This window comes from Falco peregrinus, chromosome 5 (genome assembly GCF_023634155.1).
Source record: "Falco peregrinus isolate bFalPer1 chromosome 5, bFalPer1.pri, whole genome shotgun sequence".
Taxonomy (NCBI): Eukaryota; Metazoa; Chordata; class Aves; order Falconiformes; family Falconidae; genus Falco; species Falco peregrinus.
In genome coordinates this window covers 82,520,557-82,541,725 of record NC_073725.1, presented here as the reverse complement: position 1 = coordinate 82,541,725, position 21,169 = coordinate 82,520,557, and the positions used below count along the sequence as shown (strand labels likewise).

Below are 21,169 nucleotides of genomic sequence, written 5' to 3'. Positions count from 1 at the left end.
ACCAGAGCTCATCTGTAAGGTCCTCCCCACAAAACTAGTGATGGCCTGGCAACACTGCTTCTCCTATTACTCTTACCCCTCAATGCTTTACGCTAACAAAGCAAAAAATTAAAAAAAAAAACACAAAATCAAAAAAACAAAAAAACAAAAACCCCACAACCAACCAAAAAAACCCAACCAACAGCCCCACAATGAAAAGCAGAAAAACAAGCAGCAGAAATTGTGAAGCAGCCAAAACTATGGAGCCTGAAGCAGCTGACAGTAAATGAAAACAAGCCACATTGAAGATAATCAACTGCTAAGCTCAAAATAAGAACCTACTTATCAGGGTTAGGGCTTCAGTTTGAGGGTTTTTTAATTACATAACATAACTTTATTACTACTATTTACACAAAAAGATCAGAAACTGGGGAGGGGAAAGAAGGTATTGCTCTACCTTGCAGTAAGTTTGGTAACAGCGGCAAGAATTCTTGATATAACAGATCGTGACTGCCTCCTCCGATAGATCTGAACAGTGCTCTGAGCAGCAGGAAATAGTTGTAAGGCTCTTTGGCAGTCTGTGCAAGTTCCATAGAGCTGTTCACAATCTTGTGCAAATGTGGCTAAAAAAAAATAAAATATGCTTTAAGATTAAAAATGATCGATTTTATCATCATTACACTGTACGAGTTTAGCATGAAACAAGTTTTTCAGATAAAAAGCCTTCTGCTATTCCAAGTACTACAACATATGCTGATTTTATACCGCTGTTGAAGAACTGTTGAAAAGTAAACCTGTATTTGAACAGTATCAAGAACCTAAAGCGCTGTTTAATTAGTTAAACCCTGCTTTCATATTAGCCAAATGATCAATTCTGCTTGCTACTTCCAGCAATAACTTCATTAGAACAACAAAACATACTGTAAATCTGACACAATGAAAAATATTTGCTCCACAGAACCTAGGGACGTGTAGCAGAAATCAGAAGAAGTGTCAGAATGACAAAAGAAGACATTTCACAATATTAATTTACTACTGATCTAATTTCATCACTAATTCTTCATTTTCGTGAATGCTAAAATTTTACTTTGAAAGCAAACTTTTACAAGTAAAAAACCAGCTATGAAACTGGTGGCCTTCAAGAACAGAGGACATCAACAGTTTGCAAGAATCATTAAAAATAATTGATAAAGACAAGGATTCCCACGGATCAGGGACAAACAGTGACACAACGCTGGATTTTATTAACATCCAAAAGCTTTCTATACTGCTTATGCAAATACTGCAAATAGCCTTCATCATTCAGTTAAATTGTCTACCCAAGGCCCGTATCATCAATCCTGTAGAAGCAAAACAAAAAAACCACCACCCCAAAAAAACCACCCACAACAGAAGCATCAGACTGTGAAGGTAGTAAATCGCACTCTTTACATTGAATTTGCAGCTTATAAAATCCTAATGACCTTGATTCTGATGACAAACTAGAAGAATTTAAGCAAGATTATATGAATATTGGTTCATACTACTTATGAATATTCCTTCATATTACTTTTATCTTTCAAAGAATCTGGAAACTATTAGTCCCTACTCTGTTCTGCACAGAAAACTGAACTAAACTTACTGTTAAAAATCATTCAGCACCGAAACAATTATCACACAGTTACCTGTATCAGAAATTTTAAGTTGGAAGAAGAGAAATAGAGAGAAATTATGAGAGAAGGAGCAGCGTTCAATTATTTCTGGATATAGGCAGCTGTTACTTTTATGATTAAAAACACACTAGCTTCAAGCTCAGTATTTCTAACCTCACTGAATGATGACCTCATCAACATAAATAGATCCTTGGAATACACAGGCAATATGTTGTCAATAGAAAAAGAATAGCATTCCTTAACCTAGACTTCTTAAAAGCACAGAAGTAACTGACTCGAGAGGTACATGTCATCGAATATGACATGAATGAACAAGATTCACGAACACACAAAAAAGTGATTCCAGTCTAAGCAAAAGTCTTAAATTAATATGGAAACAAAGGGGAAAAAACATGCAAGAAGATAAGCATATCCTGACCATGAAGTTACACAGGTCTGTGGTAATCCTAATCAGGCCACAAGCACATATCAGTCATTTATACTCAGAATTAGTATGTCACTTTATAGTTTCAAATATGAAGCAAACGTTCACAGAAACCATCTCATAAATAAGGCAATGTACTGGGCATTTGGAAAAAATGGAGATATATCACTAACAGTGGTTCAAACATGAAAACACTATAAAATGTTAGTGTAAAACAAAATTTCTTCACACATCTGAAGAACGTATTAAGTCAAAACAGATTTTTTTTTTTTATTTTTAACACAAATGACCTTTACCTTCAGCATTTGTTCGTTTTCAGCTGCAAATAGTGAAACTGAGCCAAAGACTAACTTGAACAGCTTGAGATACAGATTGGAGAGTTCCACATTAGAGCCCATTTCTGGCAGCCGATCCAGAAGATACTCTACCAAAATCGTTGCAAAGAGGGCAGAGGTAGTAGGGTTTGCCAAGAAGGAATTGGCAACAATCTGTAAAAGGAAACCACAAGAGTTATTGTTGCTGTAATGAAAAGAACAGAGGGATAAATGCACTACCAATTTAAAACAAAAAACTAAGACAGATTTCTTTCCCCACCTCCACCGCTACCCAAGTGATTCAGGTTATTCTCAATGGAAAACAAACATGCATATTACTTAGGTATTCAAGTTTAATGTTTATTATAGGACTCGTGTTCTGTAAAACTGCAGAACACTAACACTACCTGAAGAAAAAAAGAACTCCACAATGTTAATACTTTTCAAGAATAAAGTCCATTCGTATCTTCTAAACTGAAGTGCTCATGTTTGTATTGCATCATTTAATCTGGAAAGTTTTTGAAAACCCATCTTTACAAAGTATTTTTATAGACTGCTTCAAATCTTGCATGCTGATTTCAACATTACCATTTATAAATCCAGCCTTGTGTACTTCCAAGGCATAAGCTATTTTTTAAGTGCTCTTTATTATCATCTGAAAAAAGTAAACAAAAACATAATACCTGGAGAGCATAGTTTTTTGAGATTCTCTCCACCATATAAGGAACAGTAGTTTGAAAGATTTCTTTAAAAGTTAAAGGGTTCATCATTGTGAACACACCAGCAAAATGCTCGAGAACTTCCTTCTCCTCTTTCATTCTGACTGTCTGACAATTTGCTACTCGAACATAGGTCTGTCCATTTCCTGCTATTTGGACCTACAGCAATTGAGAAAACACATATATTGGTTACAGAATTTGAATAACTTTTCCCCCACTACTCTTAAAAAAAGGTTTTGGAAAAACCTGATATACTACAGGTTTCACATGCAAGCCCCATACAATTAGAAGTTGGGCCAAGAGCCAACAGTGACAATGAAAATATTAAAATAAGAGTTTTCCGCACAGATTTTAAAACCATGAAGTCAGGGTGGAAAACAACTACAGCAGGAGATATCACAGTGCATTCCTAAAGTTACGTAATTCCAGATCATGTACATTGGCATGTCATCACTACTTTAACTACAGAACATAAACACAGCCACGTGAATGCTTCAACTGATGCAAAAAATATCACTTTGAAGAAAAGATCTAATCCGCTATGTGAAAGACCATTTTTTTCCAGTCTAACCTGCCTGCATAAACACAGACAATAACAGCGTTAAAAAAATAATTTATTCCTTGCAAGCAATAAGTACTTCGAAATTCATGAAATTTCCTAATAGCTGTGGTCCTGAAGTTGAAGATTTAATGAAAATATACTACATGTGAAATTTGTCTTCTAGCTGACAAACAAATCCTTATTAAAAGATCTAACACACAGTAACTGTATAAATAAGAGTGCTATGCAGCCAGGTTACATACCTGATAAATATCTAAAGCTTGCATTGCATATTTTACCAGTTTTATATATATTTGAGTCTCCTTAGGTTGTAACTGCTTATTGGGAATGAACTGTGCTTCTGAAAAAAGATAAAGAATAAGACAGTAGTTAACCATTAAAAATACTATTTGCTTTCATGCTAGGGAGTTTTAACTGTAGAATTACAAAAGATAAAAATAATTAAATAGATGCAGTTTTACCACCAGGAGCTTTGCATGATGTTATGCCCCACGTGATTGTCTTGACACCACAGACCAAAGTTTTTACCAAGCTTCGACAATCTGTGACCTGAAATGTCTGTTTATCTTCTTTTTCTTTCTCCCCTTGTTTTTCAAATACAGGTACTGGTGCAGGGGCCACTGGAGTGGCTGGGGCAGGAGATGGAACAGGAACAGGTGCTGCATTTGCTGCCGTTGGTACTCCAGGTAATGCGGCTTCAGCAGCCCCAAGTTCAGACTGTGGCTTGCATTTTTTAAAAATTACAGAAAGCTGGTACCGTGCTATGGTGTGGAATTTCAGAACAAAAACCTAAGGCACAAAGAGGGAAGGGAAATGAAAAAGCAGGGAGGGGGAAGAAAACAAAAAGTAAGTTTCTTCTTCAAAAATCCTTCTGAATTTAGTAATACTAATACTTCAATTCAGCAGACCAAGACCAGTAAGATTTATGACCATTTCTGAAGTCATTCAGATCACTGCAAACATTGTTGATACGCTTAAAGTAGTTTGCTTACCTTTAACAAGTTCCAAGAGTAAAAATATTTGCTGAAAACTAGTAAAACCATCAACTAAAATTGGATCTCTCTACAATTCCACTTAACTTAAAATGAAGAGCTATCTGAATACATTTTTAAAAATAAGACTTAATATTTCAGTCTAAAAATGTGTACTATTAAGCATAAATGCCTCAAATTTTTCAGACCTATTTGTAACATGTAAGATGTATTCAAAGATGTATTCATTATAGGGTTAAGTTTTAGTTTTATGCAATATATCAGATTTAGAAAGCAATAATCAATCTTGTAGAACAGTCTCCCAACATTCCTGCCACTTGGCCAATACTAAACAAGAGACATGTTGTACAAGGTTTCAGTTCAAAATTTTCTGTACTTCCCAGCTTTTAAAGTCTAGATGTACTCAGCTTGCTCAGATTTTTCCCAACTACCACCACAGTTCTGTTTACCCCCCTCTTCCCTAGATGTATCTTCTCTGAATTCACGTATTATTACAAAACGAACACTTGTTTATCAAATAAGAAACAACTGTGCAACACTACAGATTTTTTTCAAAAAGTAGGGGGAAAAAGCACAAGTTTATTTGGAAGACAACCCTATGAGAAAGCTACTCCAGTACGAGAAATCTGGAATAAAGGTCCCATTACAATGCATATTATCCAGATTTTTCACTTGCACTGTCACTTGTATTTTGTATTTAGGATGAAAGCCATTCCCTAAACTACTGCTACCTTAAGAAAAAAATAAGTTCACAGTTAATACCAAATAATCTGAAAATTACTAAAATGACTAAATCTCTTCCCTGGTGCATTCAGAACCACAACAGGCTATCAATGACAGAGAAGCGTCAATGATGCAGGGGATCCACGACATTCAGAATTCCTACATCTCCCTTTCCAAAACAACCAGCCATACAGCTTCCTCAGTTATCTTAAAGCATTAACACCAGTTTGATTTAGATTTCAAGCCATGATCTCGCATCCCAAAATGAGATTATTAAATCAGTATTTACCCTAGAAGTGTTTTACTCTACAATTGAGTGTATCTTCATGTTATGGCAGAAGAAACACTACACAATCTTTTTCCATTAACAACCTGGCTACAGCAAACAGGTATTACTTCACTTGCACTACACCAGGGAGGCCAGCTTTTCAGGTGCATCCCTGATTTAAAAAAAAAAAAAAACACAAAAAAAAGCCTCCATATAAAAAAGATCCTTAAAAAGGATCTGTAGGTCCTCAGAGTACAAATATTTCATGTTTTACACATTGTATTGGGCTATGCCAAGGACCTGTGAAATAATCCTCTTTCAGGGTTTAAAAAAAGACAAAACACACACACAGAAGGCATTAAAGAATACCTTTCTTACATACCCTTAAGCAGTGGTGGGGAGGGAAGATTACAACTAAATTTTAAAAGAAAAATTTAAATAACAATAACAGTTAAGCTACCCCCAGCATCACAGACATGGTTTCCTTCTTTGAAAGAAGTCATTGAATGAATAAGCTGAGTTGGCAAAGCATCTCCGCTATACTTGAGAGATGGTCCCTGTTGCACAGCATTTTAAAAACCCTTCTCTGAGGTACTAAAATGAAATACAGTATGCAGACTGTTTCTATATACTCTCATTTCTGAAGAAAGGAGAAAGTAAAATGAGATTGGCAACATACTATAAAATAGGATATTCAACTTCTTATTGAATGTTTTAAATCAATACCTCCAGCATTCTCATGAGGATATCTCTACCATTTCCATTTTCCTGTTCACTTTTGGAACGGATACAGTCTACCAAATTTAGCAGAAGCTTGCACGACATTGTCTGGATACTGCTAGGCAAGGACTCATCATCAATGTTCTTGGCAAATAACTGGACAGCAAGGGAGAGATCGTTGAGTGGTAAATGCTGACGGACATGATGTACCAGGTCTGCCAGCGTACTATATGCAAGTGGTCTATCAGTAAAAACAAGAAATGAAGAAAACACATTGAGGACAATTAAAATTGTTGTTAATTGGACTTAACCAATAATTACTGCCCAGAGCTATTTCCAAGATTCTAAACCCAGATTTTCTACTTTTTTTATATGCAAATCCAGATCTCACACGGCTTTTACAATTACACAAGAGAACTATAACCTGTACAATCTAACCAAAGATGCATTCATTGATTTATCCCACAACACTGATATTACCTCTCTGATCTTTCTTCCCCCACTGCTGAACATCCCCAGCACATATTTTCATTTACATACAATTAAAAGCAAATTAGTGTGTTGTAAGCCACATTTTAAGCAGTGTTGGTAAGCTGTTTCACAATTAACTGCTGATGATTCTTCATTTCAGAAGTAGTTACAAAACCTGATAAATTTTTAATATAATTTCTTTTCAAATACCAGGTTTAAGCATCTAGCAGATACTACTCAATCTAATACATGTTGTCAATAAGGTACACTTGATACTTCAGCATGAGGAAACAATTCTGCCAGTTCATATATTTTAATTTGGTCTGCAAAAGCACCTAAAAACTAGTACATTTGGAGACACAGCAAGTAAGTATACTCCTCATTTATTTTTTTTTCAATTCAAATGAGTAAGTTTTAAGGTACTGATTGATAAAACAGTTTAAAATTTCATTCAGATTTTACACTGGACACAAGATGTATTTCTTGAAATACTGGGAAGATACTGAGTTGATTTCACTGTGACCACTGTTGTGGCTGTGCTCTGTAATTCAAAACATGAAATAATTTTCATTCACCCATTTATCTCATTTTGCCCTACACTCACACTACCATGCTACGCCATCAAAAGTGTTAAAGAACCACCACTCTTTACAGCAGCAGAAACCATTCGAATATTATGATCTAATAAAATTAGTTATTTAAAGCAAAGATTTAGGACCCTAAAATGTTGGTAAACCTTGAAAGAAAACAGCTGCGGCAGGCACTCCAAACTTTGTCATACCTCAGTGTCTCTCGGGCAGTGTATCCAGAGCCAATTAGTATAGATTCATCAAATAGTTTGTCCATACATGGAATAAATTCTGTAATTTAAAAAAAATAAAGAGAAAAAAGAAAAAGCAATGATTGGCAATGAAAAAATGATTGGCAAAATAAATAATCAAAATAAGATAGTTAAGCATTAAATCATGCAACTTAGGTATTTATACCTAAGTCAGAAAAGTGGTTTTATTATAAAATTCATTCCTGAAGCTTATAAAAGGCAGTGTCAGTTACAAGGAAACTTTAAATTAACCTCTTGTGACTATGAACTCCACTGACACTTGCCCCTTGAGTACACAGTACACAGGCAAAGCCACAGCACTGATGTTACAAAAACAGTTACATCTGGAAAGAGAAAAAAATGCTTATTTTCAACTCTGCAGAAATTTTAAAATGTAACAAATGAGCTACTGAAAAGGACAAGTTTGGGCAACACTGTACAACACAACTCAATTTTGCCTGGCATCTTATACAAGCTCTATCCCAAAATATAAGGAGCAACTTGCAGCAACATGCAACTTGGTGTCAAGGAACAAAAGGAAGATTTCAAAAACAAAATCAAGTGGCAAAGCAAGACCAAAGAGGCATCTGATTTTTAAATACAGAAATCAACAAGTTCATAGAATTGATTAGGTTGCTCTCCCCCCGAAGGCAGATGATGGAAATGACAGGACGGATTAACTGCTCCCACCTCCAAATAGCACAAGCTAAAAATTAGTAAAAAATAAGCAAAAAGACAAATAAAGACAAAGAGGAATATCCAGCAGCCTCCATTCTCCACAGATTTCCAAACAATAATAAAGATAAAAATTCATCATTTCCTGAATGAAATCTGAAATAGACAAGGAATCAGTGAGGTCTACTTAAACGAAAAGGACAATATAGTAGCTGTCTTTGCTTTAAGAGAATGTGACATTCTGCAAAAATACAGAGGAAGAGAAAAGGAGAGCACTGGCACTGATTTTTGAGGAGGGCAGAGATCTGAAAGAATTACAGTGGAAAAAGCAAATTAAGAATGGGAGCAAAGATTTTGGATGCAAAGACAATCCATTATTTTACAACGCAACCACCACAGCAGTCATGATGTGGGAATAAATTCAGCCATAGCCAGCAAATAATACTGTGGAGAAATAAGGTGAGTCAAAAAGATGGTTGGAAAGGAACTACCTTTGATCATCAAACCACTCTGAAAAAACAGTCTTAGATGCGCTAGTGTTAGCAAAGAGATTAAGGCACAAATCCTGACAATGAAAAAAAGCAAAGGAAATGCAAATTGAGAGTTTGTGTGTTGAACACATTTAACATTCATATTCCTGTGCTGTGAATCCTAATGTGAGCTAGCAAGAGAAATTAAAACAAAGCAAGCAGTAATAGTTTACACCAGACCACTGATAGAACTCTCCTTAAACTTTGTAACTTAAGAATATTTTGCACTGAAATTAAGAAATGGTCACAACGTTCAGTCGTTAGAATTTCAGAAACACCATACAAACCATTCTAGCTTTTTGAAATGGACACGTCAGTAAAAATTCTCAAAAGAAATGGCTTAATATGGATGAAAATAGGTAAGTTTCTAAATTCAATTTGAATTCTATCTTCTAAGCCAGGTTTTAAAACCTCCATCTAATATTTATGTACACACCACATTTTGCTGATATTCTTAGACAGGGGCAGTCTTTGCGGTGATAATAGTGGAGAGAGCGAGTACAGTTTCACCTCCACCCTCGCTTTTAGGAATCAGAAGCAAAGTTCCACAAAACACATCACAGTAAGGTACAATGGCATTATTTGTCAACTCTCAATCAAAACAAAAGACTCAGTCTGAAAGATTCTTTCACTGAGAACAATAATGCCAATGGCAAGACCCACAAACATGAAACACTCTCCTTAACATTCATGTTTTCAAATAAGTTGCACTGCACCAGCAGAATGACTGAAGCCTGATCTTCTACAGCTAGCCAAAAAATAACCAAAGAAACAGCTTTCCATGTGACCACAATACTAAATCCCAGAAGTAGGAAACATGCTATTTTGTTAGTAAGCTAACACCACCTGTAAGGCATCACACTGCTCCATAATTGCTGTTAGCAGAAGAAAAAGAAAGGGTACCACCCAATAAAGATGAAAAGATAGAAGTTAGTACTTTACAGAGTACACTCATCTCCAGTTTTGCAATTCTGCCAAAACAGAACATAGCCACCAAACTTGGTTAATTCAAGCACACCAAAAATGGCTTTTCCTCTGCTAGAAACAAATACTATGAGCTGAATCAAACATATGCCATCAGGTTTTGACAAAACTACTTCCACTCAGGTTAACAGATCAGTATTTTAAAGTATCCATATAATTGTAGGAACAATTACAAACCAACACAAATGTTTATCCTCAAATGGCAATTACTTGGAACAACAGATACTTGGAAAACTAGAAAAGCTACTCTGCATACTGCTGGCAGACTGAACATCTTATTCAGATGACAATTTTTTTAAAGAAAAAGAAAAAAGACAAAACAAATATCACACACCCCCCAAAATAATCAAATGTATGTAATAGTCCAAAACAAGTAATAAGCAGTATGTCTCTTAAATACACAGAAATAGTTGAAATCTTTCCAGTTTATAGATACATTTTTAAAAATAAGTACTACATACGGTTCCTCAAGTCTGTTGTCAAGATGTGCTTAGCAGCAATCAGAAGCTCCTTCCGAAGGTGTGCTGTTTCAGCTGGACAGTTGGAGAGCAACTGCAGCATTCCTTTTACCATTTGCTGAGAGTACTTAGACACCAATTCCTATAACAAAAAATAGCATGAATACAATTATTACGACATTATATTTTAAAGGTTTGCTTTTTATTTGCAAAATAACATTCACGTAAAATTCACTCATTTCTCTTTAAGAAGTACTTCTAAAATCAAAATACAATAGCCATTCCATAGGTGCCCAGGGTGGGTGGAATGGCACATTTTGAGTTTGCATTCACATGAGAATCCTTCTGAAAGGACAACCAAGTATAGCCCCGTCTTCAGATCTGCTACACAACTGCTCTTCCCTCCAATCCCCGATGCACTCATGGTGGTCCCTTGCCTACCATTAAGTTAACTAGAGATCCATCTGTTGCACTAAGAGTAATAAAGTTAAAAAAACACAACCTACCTGGTAAATTCTTATGATGTAAGCCAAAAAAGACAATGTTTTAATTTGAGCAGCGATAAAATCGGCATACAATTCCTTGTTGTAAAGTTTATGTTGCCTGAAATAAAATTGAACAGTGTTTACAATTTTGTTCCTCCTTTTTAATACCTTCATTCAGAAAATTCACAGAAGTTTCAAATTACATCACCTTGTAGTGAGGCTCTTGCTTCATAACGGAATAAAATCATCATGGGAGAGCCCATTTTCAACAAGCTCTCTGCCATTCAAATTCCCAGAACCTTACGCTCTAAGTAGAAATGCACAGCCCTGAGGCAGCCATGCAATTTTCAACTTTCTATAGAAAGCCAAGCCAATACATTAGCATCAAACATCTGGCTCCATTCCCCTAACTAGGGCAATTTTTTTCCTCCAAGCAATACACCCTCCCACAGCCTTGTCCGTCTGTCTGTCTCAAGCTTCAACCACTTATTCAGATTATTCAGGCAGACAGGGAAAGACAGAGATCTTACTCTTGCTGCCCTGCTCAGCATCACTTGCTGCTCCTTAGAAACCTCTCTGTGAAGCAAGAAAAGCAGCACCCGTCATCTGCAACACCACAAGGCTCTACCTAAGCTATGCGTTGGAAGAGCAAAAATACACCACTGGTGGTATAGTAAAGATTAACGAACAGCAAGTATCCCAGCTAATATGATCTCGTACTGTCAAGAGTCACATACTATTTCTGGTAATACGGATTTCTGTCAGAAACTATAAAAACTCTACTATTTAGAAATTCATTTAAAAAAAAGCATAATCAAATAAAAAATTGGCATCTTCTGCACAACTATGGATTTTATCAATGCCATATAATGGGAATATTCAGATTTGCCAATTACTTCGCTTACAAAATTTTGACAATTTTAAGTCAAATAATCATTGCTACTTTTGAGATTAAAAGCAGTAAGACTAAAAGCAAAGATCAAAAGATGTAAGACAAAAATATTTTGGGCAATAGTGCATGGCACATCTAAGAAGTTTATCCCAAATATCATCAAAACACTGTTAAAATGCTCTTACCTTGCTTGAGCAGAAACCTGTATTATAATAGTGTTCATAATCAAGGGCACAAATTCAGCTACTACATTATGAATATTCAGTTTGTAGAGCTAAAAAAAAAAAGAGGTATAATTAGAGAAATTTACAAGTCCCTTGCAGTCAACTTACTTGACAGCTAACAGAAAAAATGACAAAATCTCAGCAGCTCATTTTTAGACCATATTTTAATCCCAAAAATATATTGCGTTCATTTTTACTGATATGTTAGCTCGCAGAAGTTACACAAGCCGTTCAGTAATAGAAAGTATTTATATGCAAAATACTGGAGTATACTAACCTGATACATAAGAACAACAATAATAGGTAGCTCAGCCAAGACCTTTAGAGATAAAGATCCTCTGGGAATTATAGAATGCTGAAAGAAAGAACACGTGTCTTATAAACAGTTTAATTATTAATTCAAAGAAGTATTCCAAATACCTTTTTAAAGAAACTGCTCATTTTAATAGCACTATATTTAGCAATAATAACATTTTAAAAGCACAAAACCATATGGTACTACATTAAATAAAAATCCTGTAATTATAGCTGCATAGAAAATACATGGAAAGTTTCAATCAGCTTCTACAAATAAATCTTGATAGGAAAAACAAGCAAAAAGAAAGCTTATTAATTATCTTTACCTGCCCTTGTGATCTGGGGTATTGCGATACAGACAGGCTCATAGCTAAAGAGCAGTTAGAATACTCACTGTTCTTGTTTCACTATCTTCTCGCTCAGGATTTACTTTCACCACAATTGTGGTAATCATGCCAACCATTTCAGGAGTAGGAACTGTGTTCTCTGGAATCACCTGAGGATTCTCAAAATACCGATTCTACAAGCAAAGAGCAGAGGAAAAATATAATAATGCCAGTAACAGTCAAAAGGCCGTTTATCCCATTAGAATTCCTGCATATATTTTTTCCCCACAGCTTACCGCAGACAGTTTTTTCTTCTCTGCACGGGACATTTACACAGCAGTATGTACCAGGACTACACACATACCCTGCAATCTTTCACTGCTGCTACAGCAAGAAGTGGAAAAGCATCCCCACCAAGGTGGTTCTTTTGCTGAAGAAAAAGCTCCCAACAGATATTCTGTACCAGTGAGGAAGAGCAGGCGCTGTTCTGCACAGACACCAAGCACGCTGAAGAGCTCTATCTGCTGCAAAGTGCATCACCTCGCCCTTCCCTCAAAAAAAAAAACCCCAACATTTGGCAACACGGACACCGCTGCAGTCAACTGACCAGTGCTTAATTACCTAAGTTTACCTCGCTTTTCTCATACTAGTAATACTGTGCTAGAAACACGTTTTTCTAATTCAAAATCTAAATTTATCCAATTTATTTTTCTTTAAAAAATGTATTAAAAGATTTACTTTGTATCACTAAATACAAAAGTAATTATGTTAATATATTTTAGAGATAAAATTAAGACATAAAAACCAGGTTTCTGACTATAGCAAGGGCAATTTAAGAAATAAAACGCTTACCACTACTTTTGGAAGTTCCTTGTAAATCTGTTTCACAAAGTCCAAAAAATGATGGATCTAAGAAGGAAGAAGTCAGTTTACCATAAAGAAAAAAAAAAAAAAAATCACAATTTTAGAATCTCTATATTAACAGTATAATCACATAAAATCTTAAGTCACCACTACAGTATATTTTTCATTACATTTAAAAAAATTTGAAAGTGTTCTCCTATTTCCTTCTGTTCTGCCAATATTCATTTGACTCACACTTGGAAAGAATCCAATTTACTTATCATCTCAACATAGTTCCAATAAAGTATTAGAAAAAATTACTATTAACCAACAAAGTCTTCCCAGGAGAAAAGCAAGTAAAGAAAGCAACAGAATAAAAATCCACACTTTCAAATACTCCTTTCATGAGTCACAAGACAGAAGCAAGGGGTAGAGGGGGGAAGAATTTAATATTCTTTTTCCAGGATTTTCTCTTCACAAGTTAAAAAGGCACCAATTCTCTTGCCTTCTGTGGGAATTTTATTACTTAGTCTAATTATATTGCCCATGAACACTTAAAGCAAAGACAACTCGGCGTTAACAATTTGTGTTTTTTCCCAGGGGTGCAAGCACTATCCAATCCTCTTTTACTTTACAGTAAAAAAAAAAATTAAATATATGGTTATCACAACAGATCAGCCAACACAAAAGAACAGCAGGAAAACTCAAACCAACCCACCTACCCACCTGAACAAAATAACAATTCCAAAGAGCATGGCAGTAAGTTCTATACCATCTAACAAGATTTATGACCTACTTCTTGAGTGATTGCTGGTCGGAACTGTTTGTGCAATTCAATAATTATTCTTAAGCAAATCAGTACATTTTCTTCATTCTCCGTCTGAAAAAATGAGAATCTTTAGTGAGCCTACTGCTGCATTCTTCAACTACTCCCTAAGTACTTAAAAACTCCATAAAATTATACTCAACTCAGCAACCTACAAGAGCCCCAGTAATATGAATTTGCATAAGCAAGATACCCTTCCTATGATACAACTTAATCTAATTAAATTAAAGAGTATGGTTAAAATTAAATTCATTCCTACTGGAACAAAAACCAGAAGTTGCAACCACTCTATACCATCAGACCTGTTTCTATTGCCCCACGGACAGTGAGACCCAAGTGAGGCTATTTACACACCAAGACACCTCCACGTACAGCAGGTTATTTTTTCGGAGCTTCAAATGACCACTCTTTCAGTTCCAAGTAAGAAACAAAACAAACTCTCTAGAATAAGATATCTCCCAGAAAAACATTCATGAATGAAATTTATCTAGCATGAGAAAATCCAAGTTTCCAAAGGACAGAACATGCAGAAAACCTGTAGGCAATAAGATACCACACTGGTGAAGCGTAAATAGAATGCCCTTCCACCCTTGCTCTAGAAGAACAGCTATTTGAAATCCTAGCCCCAGCAATTTTTGGAGATCAAGAAAGAAGAGGAAAAACTTTTGGAAACCTGAAACAGTTTTAAGAGAAAAAATAAAAATAAAAATACCTCTAGAAATCTAAACATTACAGACAGGATATTTTTGGTATGAAGACGAAGATGTTCGTTTGTTGGTATCCTGTGAATGATTTCAAGCACTAGCTTTCGGAGTTGCTGTAAAAAAAAAAAAAAAGACAAGAAAATAAAGATATGATAGAACTTTTCAAAAGCACACAGAAACCAACAATTGGTTGCAACATCTTTTCAGCTTAATAATTCCGCATGCTTAAAAAAAAGCCATTTTACTTTATGTGGACATAAACATATACAATAATTCTTCCTACTACCCACAAATGTAAATAAGGCAAATTTTAAAAGTTTACAGTTGAAAAACTGAGTTTCTTAAAGTCCAATTTAAGTATTTAATGACATACATTTGCCTTTCATCCCATAGTAAATTCATAAATTTCTAACATTCTGTTATATTCCAGTGAGAAAGCCAATTCTGTTTCACCTGTTTTTCCTCATTTTTCATAGAAGCCCAGATTTGCAAAGTTTATAAGTAACTTTTTTAGAAGCTGGACTTACTCAATTTCACTCCAAATGACAGATCTATTTTTAACACAAAGTCCATACATAAATCGGTTCATTAGGATAATCAAGTAGTTCGCCATACACATTGCAAAAAGGTAAGAGATGCTCCACACAGTTTACCTGTGCTGGCTTCTCCTGCAGAAACTGTACTTCTCCATCCTGTAGAAAGGTGAGAAACCTAGGGATGATGTGTTCCAAGAACGTAGAGTATTGAGGGGATGATGTCACATTCTAATTAAGAACAAAACAAAACAAAAAAAATACCAAAAATGGGGAGACAGATATAATCAGTATTACACAGATGACACTAAATTACATTCAGAGCCACTATCAAACATTTTCAGTGACTTTTTAATAGATTCAGTGATTACACGTGTCTGCTAACACACTACAGAGCACTATTCATGAAACAAACAAAAGTGAATACAAATTAATGTCTTTCCTCCAATTCCAATGGACTGTAATATGATTTTTTTTTAACTTTAACACTGTCATCTCACATGGAAAATAAAATGGGCATAACACATGGCCAGTTTAAATAGGAGGAAAAAGAAAAAGCCAAAGCGCTTTAGACATTCTTGAACAAGAAAGACTGACAGGCACGCTCTCATTTCATTGCTCTAGGACTCCCAAGACTTTTCAGCCACTGTTAAATTGAGATTTTAGGTTTTTCTGCAATATGTGTACATGTACACATCACACAAACTGACAGCATTACTTTCCACTGTGAAAACTATCTTGCACTACTGGAAATATTAGACAAGCAAGCTTTATCTGCCTTAAAAGAAAACCTAACTTGGCCACTGTGAGGTTTATTTGGAATCTCAGCTGTAGTTTATGTATATGCTATTAGGCAATTCTCTGAAGCATCTGTGATACAGAAGCATACTGGTCTGTTAATTAAGGTACAAATGAGAATGCAGCATTATTCTGAAAAATCTATACAGGCATTTCACATTATTCCTTGAACAACATAAAAATTTTATAAAGCCTCCTCCTTTTACAGATTTCCACTGCTATTCTCTACTTTGCAGTAACTTTTCATAGCACACAACCATAAATCATATTATACTAGGCACTGTCCAAATAAAGGGGCTTTTATTCCAAGGGCTTTTAAGAAAGCAGACAGATATCATAGCAAGGGCACAAAAACATTTTAAATACATGTGCCGATTTTGGCTGGGACAGAGTTTATTTTTTTCATAGTAGCTAGTATGGGGCCGTTTTGGATTTGTGCTGGAAACAGTGTTGATCACAGAGGGTGAACAGTGCTTCGACAGAGTCAAGGCCTTTTCTCCTTCTCACACCACCCTACCAGCAAGTAGGCTGGGGGTAAAGAAACTGGGACACAGCCAGAACAGCTGACCAAAGGGATATTCCATACCATATGACATCATGCTCAGCATATAAAGTTGGGGGAAGAAGAAGGAAATGTTTGGAGTTAGTCTTCCCAAGTCACTACTACACGTGATGGAGCCCTGCTTTCCTGGAGGTGGCTGAACACCTGCCTGCCCATAGGAAGTGCTGAACGAATTCCTTGTTCACCTTTGCATGTGTGCGTAGTTTTTGCTTTACCTATTAAACTGTCTCTACCTCAGCCCACGGGTTTTCTTACTACTACCCTTCCAATTCTCTCCCCCATCCCACTGGGGGGTAGTAAGTGAGCAGCTGGGGGGGGGCTAATTGACAGGTGGGGTTAAACCATGACAATGTAAGACAGGATATTATCAACACCAAATTAACCAGCATCTTCTCTTCACCTTAAAGGGTTTCCCAAAGAAAGCCTGTCTATATCTTCTCTTCCACCTCCCCTATAATCTTTGCAACTTTGAAAGATTCCTAACCTTCCCAGCTTTATGCCATGACATTGGTCCTACTTTAGAGGAAGAAAGGAAGGAAAGTTTCTAACAAGAAATTAAACAGGTATTGCCATATTCTGGCTAAGTGGCTCACAAATTCATTGAAAGAGAAGTATACCTTCACAAGCCCAGCTTAAATTCTGAAAGCTTCTTCCCAATATCTTTGATAAACAGCAAAGAGCACAAAATTAGCTGCACTACTGATATCTATGAGTTGCTGTTCTGAACCATAGAAGAAACTAAAAAACCCCACTATACTACCCAAGTTCAGAATTATGCTGCTGGCACAAAAACATCAGAAGCAGCAACAGAGGTTGATTCTGGAAGTTTTTTCTCCTCCAAAACAGAGGCTGAAAAGACAATGAATACACTCCTCTCTCCCCATTTGGAATCCAGAATCTCTTGTCAAGAAATGGAGAAGGAAAAAATTCCCTCTGAAACAAGTAATTTCTGAAAAACATGATTCAAAACTATCACGCTTCCATCCAGAAACTAGTTTAGAGAGCAATATCCTCTGCTAGCCCAGAACAGCATCCTAACAACTAGCCCAAAAACTGGCACTGTCAAGTGGTTAAAACTATGCAGCACCTCAGTTTTAAACCTCCCTTCAAGAAGTCCTCCAGAATGATCAATCCACATTCAGTTCTACCCCTAACCAGAGAGGCGTCCAGATCACTAATGCAGCCAACAGAACCTGAACACTCATTTTCAAACAGCCATTTTTTGAGGAGGAAAATAAAAAAACCAACATTTGAAGTGAAACATAAAACCTGCTGAACTTCATAGCTATTGGAAGCTGAAGCAGGCAATACAGAAGAGTTAATAAGGAGACTACGGAACGAGAAAATGTAAAGAAACCATCTAGCATAACAACATACAACAATACCGCCCCACAACCTATAGAGGAAAAAAGGAAACTAAAACTTTTTTAGTGGTTCTTGCTCCCTCAAGTATTTTCCAACAAGTAGAACTGTACTTCAGCATAAGTCAATTCATGATGTCTTTACAGAGGATCACACCATAGAAACAAGTGAGTTCCAAGAAAACATTATCAAAACAAATATTAAGTTCTACCCTACTGAAGACAAGAGCAAAGACAGTCAACTAAGCCTTCAAATTCTAAACAGATCAACAGTCTAAGCTGTTAAAACTATTATTTTAGTCAGATAACAAATTGTTTCAGAGATGGCAGGTCAGCTTAAACAGATACAAAACTCCAGAGGGGTATTTTTAGATAGTCACTTATGGTAATATGAAGCTCTGCTCACACCATGTGCATATATATGCAGAACTGTCACAGACATCTACTTATTTCCTCATACACACTAAGAAAAGATTAAGCCTTTTAATTTAGTTTTGTTTTATAATACAGTTATACCAGCTCTAATTTTTTTATTCCACTATGTTAACCTGAACTAAACAAAAAAATTCACTGGACAGGAAATTCCACTGATAACTCAGGAAGAACTAAAATTGGCACAGCTTTCAATATTCAGCATTCATTGGATGTAACTTTATGTGAAGCTTACTTAAAAATATCCAAAGACATTAAACAGGACTAGAACGTGTATTTACATTTCCATAACACAGATTAAGCAAGATCACTTCAAATAAAGTAGGTAAGGACAGAATGTGTTAAAGTGGTAGCACTCCTTTTTAATTGCAGTATGACTAAAAAACTAGATACGGAGATAATTACAGTGATTCTGAGACCCTGAACTTTTTCTACAAAATATTAAGTTCTCTATCATTTCAGAACAGACAAAGATTAAATATTCAACTAAGTATAAATTCTGCTAAGACAAGGTTGGTTTAATACATGTCTCGCTTTTTTTCTGCTGCTCATCTAAATTTGATGGTCCAACACTACACAAAAGATGTCACCAGACATCTCCACTCCTGATGTCAGATTCTGCATCTGACAACTCCTCCCTCCCTATGCTATGGAACTCAGAGGAATGAGAGGGTCCTCTTCTTCACAAGGGCACAATACATATCTGAACTAAATAAAAGAAAGCTTTAAATATAAAAACTACTTATTATTCAACAAAATAGAAGAAAAATCTATTACTTCACCTTCATTTAAATGCTTACTGAATAAAGATTAGAGAGTGAAAGAGCTAAGTCCAGATGCTGTAATTCTTCAACAACCTGGCTAATTACTAAATATAAAGCTAAAATTACTTATATTGTTGTAACTCATTGATAAATCACAAGATACTATTTTTACCACATAATATCAGAAATCAAACCAACATACATTAATCACAAGACTGCCATTTCAGAAGGTTGGGGGGTTTGGTGGGGTTTTGTTGTTTGGGTTTGTTTTGTTGTTTTATTTACCTCAAAATTCTCACTGACTTCTTGCATCATTTTCAATTTGGTTTCATCAGCTGAAAATGGAAATTAAAGCAAAAAAGTTAAATTCAAAACTACATCACAAAGGAAAACACCAGGTCCATTGATCAAAGAAGCAATCAGATCTTATCAGTTTAGCTATCACTGCCCAATTATAAGGCACACAGTTCTCACAACCAACCATCATACAACCACACACGCACACAGCTTGCTCACTTTGGCTCATGCAAGTATTACTCATCACTTTGCTTCTTCAAAAATCAAAATTCAAATAAAATTTAAACTGAATTCAACACACGTTTATCAATTGTCTGAACAATACCATAAAGTTTGTGAAAACTACTGAAGAACTGTAGCTTTTCATAGAAAAAAAGTATCTCACGTGTATTGACATCTGTAAGAGCAGCCACAAACTGAAGGTATTTTTTCATCAAAGTGGTTTGGTCCACCACCGTAGGTCCTTGTGCCGAAACGAATGCCATCTTGGAGGACGAAGGATCAGTTTTCAGTACATAAAATCAAAACTAATACACCTACAAAAAAAAAATAAGAAAAAATATTTACTAGTTTATACATCTGGTTAACAGCAGCTACCACATCACCACCTACATCCACTCTGACGTATCGGAGAGGACACATCTTTTCCAAAAGTCACAACTGTCACATTTAGTTAGGGTGACAAACGTAGCACCCCGCAGCCAGTGTCACAGGAAAGCGCTGCCAGCCACAAGCAGACGCTGGGCTCCTCACACCTCACACGTTGTTCGGTTTCGTTGCTCCACGGATGCTCCCGATACCCCACAGCAGTTCCCCCCAGCCGGGTCCCAACCTCGCAGCCACCCTGGGACATATCTCAGCAAGACTCGCTCCCTGAGGTACCACCAGCTGCCCCGCCTTGCTGGTCTGAGTCACTGAAATAAAAATCAGCTTGAAAAACCGACCCTCTCCCCTGACCTCGGCGCTCTCCCGGCAGCTCACTTCAGCCGAGCCGCCCGGCAGCGCCCGCCGCGACCGACAGCCGGGGGCCCACGCAGACACCCCGCCCGGTACGGCCGCGGCCGGGCCCCGCGCCCCCTTACCTTCCCCGCCACTGGGCCGGTCGCCACCGGGTCGCTCCCCGCTGCCAGGGCGCCATCACGCCGCCCCCATCCCCGCCGAGGCACCCGCCCTGTGAACACGGGCACCCATGAACGGCCGCAGCGACACCTCCCCCGCCGCGGCCCTCAGCCCTCCCGGTTCCCGTCCTCGGCCCGCGGCCTCTCAGCACCGCGCCGCCGCGCTCCGGCCCCTTCCTCCCTCCCTCCCTCCCTCCCTCCCCCCCCCCCCGCCCGCCGGTTCCGCCCCGCAGGCTGCGCCGCGCTGGGCCTCGCCTCCCGCCGCTCCGCTCCACCCCGCCCCCGCGCCCCGGCCTGGGCCCCGCCGAGGCGCTGCCGCCGCCGCCGCCCCCGGCGCTCCTCACCCCGCGGCTCCACGGGCCCGGCCGGCCTCGGCCCCCCACCTCCCTCCTTTGTTGCTCCCGGAGGCCGGCGGC

General features: G+C 37.3%; 1 protein-coding gene and 1 non-coding gene across 5 annotated transcripts in view; both read right to left on the bottom strand.

The window, feature by feature from the left end:
• TRRAP (transformation/transcription domain associated protein) overlaps positions 1–20,880 on the bottom strand; it is a 96,896-nt gene extending 76,016 nt beyond the window's left edge. For 3 of the 4 annotated variants that reach the window (XM_055804325.1, XM_055804323.1, XM_055804326.1), the window contains exons 1-19: positions 20,718–20,879; positions 20,021–20,171; positions 19,624–19,673; positions 15,542–15,652; positions 14,897–15,001; positions 14,155–14,238; positions 13,368–13,424; positions 12,584–12,709; positions 12,170–12,247; positions 11,854–11,942; positions 10,798–10,894; positions 10,295–10,433; positions 7,606–7,684; positions 6,360–6,594; positions 4,112–4,439; positions 3,893–3,990; positions 3,053–3,247; positions 2,352–2,543; positions 437–602 (exon numbers count right to left, since the gene is read on the bottom strand). In XM_055804325.1, coding sequence (XP_055660300.1) covers positions 437–602; positions 2,352–2,543; positions 3,053–3,247; positions 3,893–3,990; positions 4,112–4,439; positions 6,360–6,594; positions 7,606–7,684; positions 10,295–10,433; positions 10,798–10,894; positions 11,854–11,942; positions 12,170–12,247; positions 12,584–12,709; positions 13,368–13,424; positions 14,155–14,238; positions 14,897–15,001; positions 15,542–15,652; positions 19,624–19,673; positions 20,021–20,120 — 2,329 coding nt within the window. In that variant the 5' untranslated portion in view covers positions 20,121–20,171; positions 20,718–20,879. Of the gene's footprint in view, positions 1–436; positions 603–2,351; positions 2,544–3,052; positions 3,248–3,892; positions 3,991–4,111; positions 4,440–6,359; positions 6,595–7,605; positions 7,685–10,294; positions 10,434–10,797; positions 10,895–11,853; positions 11,943–12,169; positions 12,248–12,583; positions 12,710–13,367; positions 13,425–14,154; positions 14,239–14,896; positions 15,002–15,541; positions 15,653–19,623; positions 19,674–20,020; positions 20,172–20,717 lie in introns of all 4 variants that reach the window. The other variant, XM_055804322.1, reaches the window with a different exon arrangement.
• On the bottom strand, positions 19,751–19,893 carry LOC129784652 (small nucleolar RNA ZL1). The gene has a single exon (XR_008747651.1). It is a non-coding gene; the product is annotated as a small nucleolar RNA ZL1 (small nucleolar RNA).
• Positions 20,881–21,169: the final 289 nt, after the last annotated feature.